This window comes from Apis dorsata, unplaced genomic scaffold, assembly GCF_000469605.1.
Source record: "Apis dorsata unplaced genomic scaffold, Apis dorsata 1.3 scaffold_86, whole genome shotgun sequence".
Lineage (NCBI taxonomy): Eukaryota > Metazoa > Arthropoda > Insecta > Hymenoptera > Apidae > Apis > Apis dorsata.
The window spans coordinates 444,977-452,049 of NW_006263384.1; the positions used below are offsets into that span (position 1 = coordinate 444,977).

Genomic DNA, 7,073 nt, shown 5'->3' on the forward strand with positions numbered 1-7,073 from the left:
TTTAATCCTTTGATCCAAAGATATTCCATAGATATATTAATATCTTGTATACGTAATATACGTAACAGCTAAAAGATCAATGGATTCTTTTAATTGGACGAATAAAATCATAATATCGAATTACCCGTAAAATATTTCACTTTATAATAAATATTTATTCATAACTTTTGATTCCTGATATTGAAATGCTGATTTTCGAATCTATTTGTTAAATTCTATCAAAAAATATAAAAAAATATCCAAATATTTGATTTGAAAAACTAAAATTTAACCAAATTTTATATTTTAAGTTCATATGATGCTATCAATAGAGGGCGATACAAATTTTATAAAAATATAAGCTCAAAGTAAATAAATAATCGTCAAAAGTGCTTTATTTTTAAATTATATTGTTTAATGTTTCTCATGTTTTTGTACAAAGTGATAAATCGCCATTTATAGAATAATTTGTGAAACTACCTATCGCTATGAAAATCTTTTTATTAAATGATATAGTTGAACACAGATAAAATGGTTGTTTTAAAATAATCTGGAAAACTAATGAATAAACATGTTTAACGTATATAATTAAATAAAAAATTGCACAGAATTGATAATAAATAATATTAATTTAAATTTTAAAATAAATACACAATCTGTGTATGTATGTGCGAGATGATATTTTAATATACCAATAATATAACCTAAATTCAGTTCGATGATTTATTGTTTTACATCGTATCATCTTCAAAGTTAAAATAATTACAATATACGCATAATATGAATTATAATAAAAATAAGTGTAGAAATGTAGTAACAATTTTATAAATATTTCAAATAAAATAATTTAAAAATACATTTCATACTGTAATTATGACGCGCAAGTGTGTACTGTGTAAGGAAACCAATTACAGAAACACTTATAGCTTTTTCTCAGCACCAAAAGATCCTGAAACCCGTAAAAAATGGCAAAATGCTATAGCCATTGAAAATTATGCTGTTACTGACGATACATATGTTTGTAGTAAACATTTTCACAAAGATGATATTATCACACATTGGGTTAGTGGTGTACCTCCACATGTTGTAACTGTAAGTTTAACTATTTTGTATTTATCATATATCAATACTGTTATTCTTTTTACTACATAATTCTATTATTTTGTAGATTAAATATAAGAAATGCAGATTAAGACCAGGAGCTGTACCAGAAAGGAATTATCATTCTGAAGATGTTCAAGAAAATTATGATGATTCTCAGAGTAATATTGATAAATTTGATAAAATAGATACAATAGAAGAAAAAAAAACAGATTTTCTTATACCTAGAACTGAAGAAGAATTACAAATAAATAATGATGAGAATCAGTTTTCTTGTGATTTTAATGATTATATCCATAATTCTAAAAGAAATTCCTTAAATAAAATGGAATTGATGGAAAATAGTCCAAATGTAAATAATGCATCTTACAATGGATCTAAAATTAAAGAATCTTTGAAACAAAATAAAACAACAAACTTAATGGAAAACTGTATCATTTCTGAAACAAATTTGATAGAAGGCACAAATTTTGAAGATAAAAGAAAAAACCAAAGTCAAATATCTAAAGGAGATTCCTATTTCAAGATACAGAAAAAAAGTTCAGAGTCTTCCTCCAAAAATTATATTTCTGAAGAACATGAAATAATAGAATGGAAACACAAAACAGTGAAAAAAGATACATCATCTAAAGAGAAATCACCAGATAATTTTAAAACGGAGAATGTATATAAGATGTATATAGAAAATCAAATAGTACACAATTTAAATTATAATCAGTTAGATGAACATTATTCTATGTGTAATGAAATTGATGAAAATGAAATGTTATTTGAAGATTTACTTGAAATATGTACTGAAATATTATTACCACGTGGATGGTCATGTTTAGTAACTTCAAAAGGTCATACAACAACAATAGTATATTTATATATGGGAATGACAAAAAGTGGTATGCCTTTCACAGAAAAACAAGTATTTATAAAGAGTGATATGATGTTGCATTGTGTTGTTATAAATAAAGAAATTAATCCACTTATTCACAATCTTATAAGAGAAGGAAAACATTTAAAAGTACAGAATTTATCAGATATAGAAGAACTTATTGATGAATTTGATCGAAGAACTGTTTGTCAAGGTATTTATATTTCTTTTTCTTTTTTCTTTGATTTATATTTATAATATAATAAATATATCTTTTATATTTTAAATTAGGTATATATAATTTCGGAAGATTACAAGATATTAATCGTATCATAGTTGCTTATAAAGATGGTATAAAGTGGAGACACATTTTATGTCCATTAATAGTGAATAACGATTCATCAAGATGCACAAGATGCATTTCATTGTCTCGTACATTACAGCATAAATCGAAAAATCTTGTATTTCCTCACAATTCTTCAATATTTAAAAACCAGCATCAGAAAATACATTCAATACGTCATAAATACAAATATACAAGGAAACAAGGTCATGGATATGAATTTATAAAAGTATTCAAATAATAATTTTAAATAAAAATTTTTAAAAAGTACAATTTTTAATTACATTCTCTACCTTAATTATTTGTGAAGAACATTATATATAGAATTACAATTAAATTGTTTTGAAAATATATGTAAAATTATTATAAAAATGTTGTTTGTCTCTTTAATTTGAATAATAGTCACTTTACATTTTAATATTACTTTACATCATTCTATAAATTTTATTTAATTTAATTATATAATTAATTAACATTAAACCACTTTTTCACTTACGAAATTTAGGTTTATCTTCATATTTAATTTTATTGTTCTTCGTATTTTGTGAACGTTCCTAAAATATTTATTAAATATATAAAAATTTATTTCACATTTATTCAATGTTTAATTAATTATTATAAAAAAAACAATGTAAATAAATTTAATTTTTTTTTATAAAAAATTTTTCTTACCATAGACCATTCTATCCTTAATTGTTCTAACATTTTTGGCGTTAAAAGACCTCGAGATATTAACCTATTACTTAATTTTTCTTTTGATTGGTTTATATGGTTATCTATATATAAAACATAATTGTGTAAAAATATAAAGAATAAACTTAATAATAGTTTTTAATAATCAATAGATTACCATTTAGTGTTTCAAAATTTTCAAATGACTGTTGCTCATTATTTTCCAAAGTACCTATTTAATAAAATTAAATAACATTATTTGACCTGTTTACTTTTAAACAAAAAAATTAATTCAATATCAGATACCTGTTTTCGACTTTTGAAATAATGTTGTTATTTTTTTAATTCCCTCCTCAATAATTTTGTCTAATTCACGTTGCAATTTCCTAACTGAATCTTCATCAGGAAATAAATTTGATATCCGATAACTGTATTATAATATAAATTGTATTACAATTTAATTTTTTAAAATAATTATAAAAAATAATAAAATTATATTCTTACCTTAACCAAAGATAAACATCTAGGCTATCAAATATACCTTCTAAACGTAAAAGCTCAATAAGATTCGATGGTATTTCGGGAGGCCATTGAATTTGCTGGCATAACCATAAAATAGTTACTGGCTCATTTTTACTACATTGTCGAGCATACTAAATAAAAAATATATATCTTATAATCTTTTTATAATTTTTAAAAGTTTTATAATCTTATTATAATTTTAATCTATACCTTTAGAAACATACTGCACGTTAAAGGTATTTTTCTATTAACTGGTGCACAACAAAATAAATATCGCAGAGAAAGAGGCAAAGGTATATGTTGTATCATATCAGCAAGAAATTTAAAATCATCTAAATTACATATAAAATATAAAGAATTGTCAACTTCAGACAATGCAATAAAAATATTCTGAAAAAAGAAATATTTTAAAATTATAATAAAAATTATTATAATTAAAATTATAATAAAAATTATTATAATTAAAATTATAATAAATTATAAATTAATTATATTCAAATATTACAATGAGATTTGATAATGGTGCATTTGGTAAATAATAAGAATATAATTCTATTTGATCTGCAGTTGGATGAAGTCCAGCTTGTTGAATATCTTGCGGGGTTTGTTCTAATAAATTTTTTAATAAAGACAAATCTTCAGGTTTGTAAGTTGTTACAAATCCCTGTAACATAGAAACTTAATAATAAAATTATACTTTTTATATTATTATATTTTATTTATTTTTATTCATTTAAATCTGATTATAAATTACTTTAGACCATTGTGTTCCATAACGTCCAGCACGACCTGCTATTTGTAATGCAGATGATACTGAAATTGTATCAATATCTATTTCTCCTTTTTCATTTATAGTTGGTTGAACTAAACTATAAAATATAATTCTGCGAATATGTCTGAAAAAATATCAATATTTTTTAATATAAAATTCTAATATAATATTCTAATTTAATATAATTCTATAATATCTTGTTAAATATTATAGAAAAATTGAAATTTTTAATTATAATCTTACAAATTAAGACCCATTCCTATTGCATTAGTAGCTACTAATATATTACAAGGATCTTCAGGATTATTAAATCTTGTAGCTTGCGCTAATTTTGTGCCTGGTGGTAAACTACCATATATTACAGCTACTTGATGTCCCATTTTTTCAATAGCATTTGAAACAGCGAATATTTCGTTTCTACTAAAACAAACAATACAATCTCCTGGTTGAATATTTTTTAGAGAATAAAGTGCTGAATTTTCTATTTCAAGTGGAGTCAATCGTTTATATTCCTTTATTTCTACTGATTCACCTGTTGTTAAGCATATTGATTGTATCTATAACAAAAATGTTATAAAAATTTTAAAAATAAATAATATTTTAATATATCATTTATAAAATAAAATTATGAAACAAACTATGGGTATAGCAGCAGATTCACCACATAAATGTATTTCATTTGCAGCAAGACCAAGAAGAGCTCTTGTCCATGCCCAACCTCTAGTTGGATCACGTATTAATTGAATTTCATCAATTACTGCTACTTCATCTGTAAAAATTATTTATTTAATTTACAATAATTAATTTGATGAAAATTGTATGAAGCAATAAAATACATTACATACAAAATTATAAATCAAATTTACTTACAAACATTTTGTATATTTGTCATTTCTACAGAACATGAAATATGATTAGCAGGACATGTTATATCTTTTGCATATCTATGTTCTTCTCCTGTTATTAAATCACAAGGTGTACCCTAAAATTATTTATATTTATTAAAATAAAAGTAATTAAATGATATTTTTTATACTAACCATAGAATTACATTTATTAAAAACTTCATTAGCTAATAATTTTAATGGTCCACAATAGACACCACTTTTTGCTGACATAAATCTTTGTAAAGCATGATAGGTTTTACCGCTATTTGTAGGTCCAACATGAAATATAATTTTTCTCTTTTTAGATCGTGCTATAGGATACCTAAGAATAATAATAATTAAATTTAACTTGTATATATTTAAAGTTTAATAATATATTATTATAAGTATTACCATTTAGATGGATTTCGTAAATCACTGATTTTTTTCAATTCATCTAAACATTCAATATGTGGATACATTTTTTTAATAAAATTCAAAAAATAAGGATATATATCTAAAATATTTCCTGCACCATTCATAATATCACTTAAAACAATATGAAGATCTGTAGGTAAATTATTGGATTCTATACAATATTTTCGAAAATTTGCCATAGCTGAGTTAAAAATTAACTCTACAAATAATTAGATAATTAAAAAATATATATATATAAAATTAAGAAAATTAATCAAGATATAATTAATAAAAATTACCATCTAATCCATAATTTATAGTTAATTCTTTAATTTCTTCCTTCTGTGCAAAATCGCATAAAATTTGTATAATTTTACGTTTATTTAAACTACCAGTTAATTCAATACCAATTGCATTATCTGAATTTTCTTTTACAGGAACTGGTTTAAATAAAGAATTTATAGATTCTTTAACTTTTAAAGTGTTATTTTGTTTTTTTTTTATATTTTGTCTAAATTTACTTTTAAAACATAGTTGTCTAAAAATCATATACATTTATTAGATAAGTTAATATAAATTAATATAATTTAAAATTTTTGTAAATGCTATAATAATTACAAATATAACAAGAAGAAAAATATACACCTTAAAAGTGAAGACACAATAAAATTATTTCGTGTTTTTAATTGTTCTGTAACAATATACATAATTGATATCATTGTTAAAACTAATTTTATTTATTTTCATATTCTATAATTATTTTTTATATAAAGAACTTAAACCTCGTGTCAAAAGGTTAAAATATGTGGCGACATCTTTGTTATTGAAATGAAATGATAATGTATATATAGTAGTATAGTCATCATATTAAATTTTTCATTTTAGTTTATTAATAGTGTTAATTATTAATAATGTTAATTATCCTCAAAAATTATATATTTTTTATATAATTGTAACAATAAGAATAAAAATATAATTTAAAAAATTTTAATAAAATTTCAATATTAATTTTTCTAACTTTTAACATAGTTAATAATTTTTGTTTTTACCAATAATTGTAATAATTTATTATATAAATAATTTATTATATTATATAAAAATTTAATAAACTACATATTAATTTAGCAGAAAATATTTTGTAGAAAATTATACATACATATTTTATTGTTTTAACATAGATTTTATTTTTTTCTTGTAATAATTATAATAATACATTTAGTGTGCAATAGTTGTTATACTTGAAATAGTTTTTTTTCTTTTATTTATAGTTACTTTCTTTTATTTATTAAAAGGAATTTTATTTGTATATTATTTACATTCTAAAAAATTCAAGAATTCTAAAAAATAATTTTCAAAATTATAAATTATCTTAACACTAACCAAAATTTTTATTTTGAAATAAATTGATATAATTTTATTAAAAAGTTTAACATAGTTTAAAATAAAATTTAAATTTAAGTTTAAAATAAAATTTTAAAAAATAAAAATACAATTTTATATTTATATTTATTATATATATAATTTATTATTCATTTATAT

The 7,073-nt window shown here is 21.3% G+C and overlaps 2 protein-coding genes across 2 annotated transcripts; one reads left to right on the forward strand and one right to left on the reverse strand.

Moving 5' to 3' along the window:
- The first annotated feature begins 334 nt into the window (after positions 1 to 334).
- On the forward strand, positions 335 to 2,555 carry LOC102675493. Its single transcript, XM_006611287.2, has 3 exons — positions 335 to 1,071; positions 1,148 to 2,156; positions 2,234 to 2,555. The coding sequence occupies exons 1-3, from the start codon at positions 853 to 855 to the stop codon at positions 2,524 to 2,526; spliced, it is 1,521 nt and encodes a 506-aa protein (XP_006611350.1). The 5' UTR covers positions 335 to 852; the 3' UTR covers positions 2,527 to 2,555.
- LOC102677045 (ATP-dependent RNA helicase SUV3 homolog, mitochondrial) lies at positions 2,527 to 6,089 on the reverse strand. The gene is made up of 14 exons (XM_006611296.2): positions 5,834 to 6,089; positions 5,532 to 5,754; positions 5,292 to 5,460; positions 5,122 to 5,233; positions 4,890 to 5,020; positions 4,495 to 4,808; positions 4,234 to 4,375; positions 3,985 to 4,143; positions 3,690 to 3,869; positions 3,462 to 3,610; positions 3,264 to 3,385; positions 3,136 to 3,189; positions 2,958 to 3,061; positions 2,527 to 2,839 (listed from the first exon to the last, which is right to left on the reverse strand). The coding sequence occupies exons 1-14, from the start codon at positions 6,087 to 6,089 to the stop codon at positions 2,774 to 2,776; spliced, it is 2,181 nt and encodes a 726-aa protein (XP_006611359.2). The 3' UTR covers positions 2,527 to 2,773.
- Between the last annotated feature and the right edge of the window lie 984 nt (positions 6,090 to 7,073).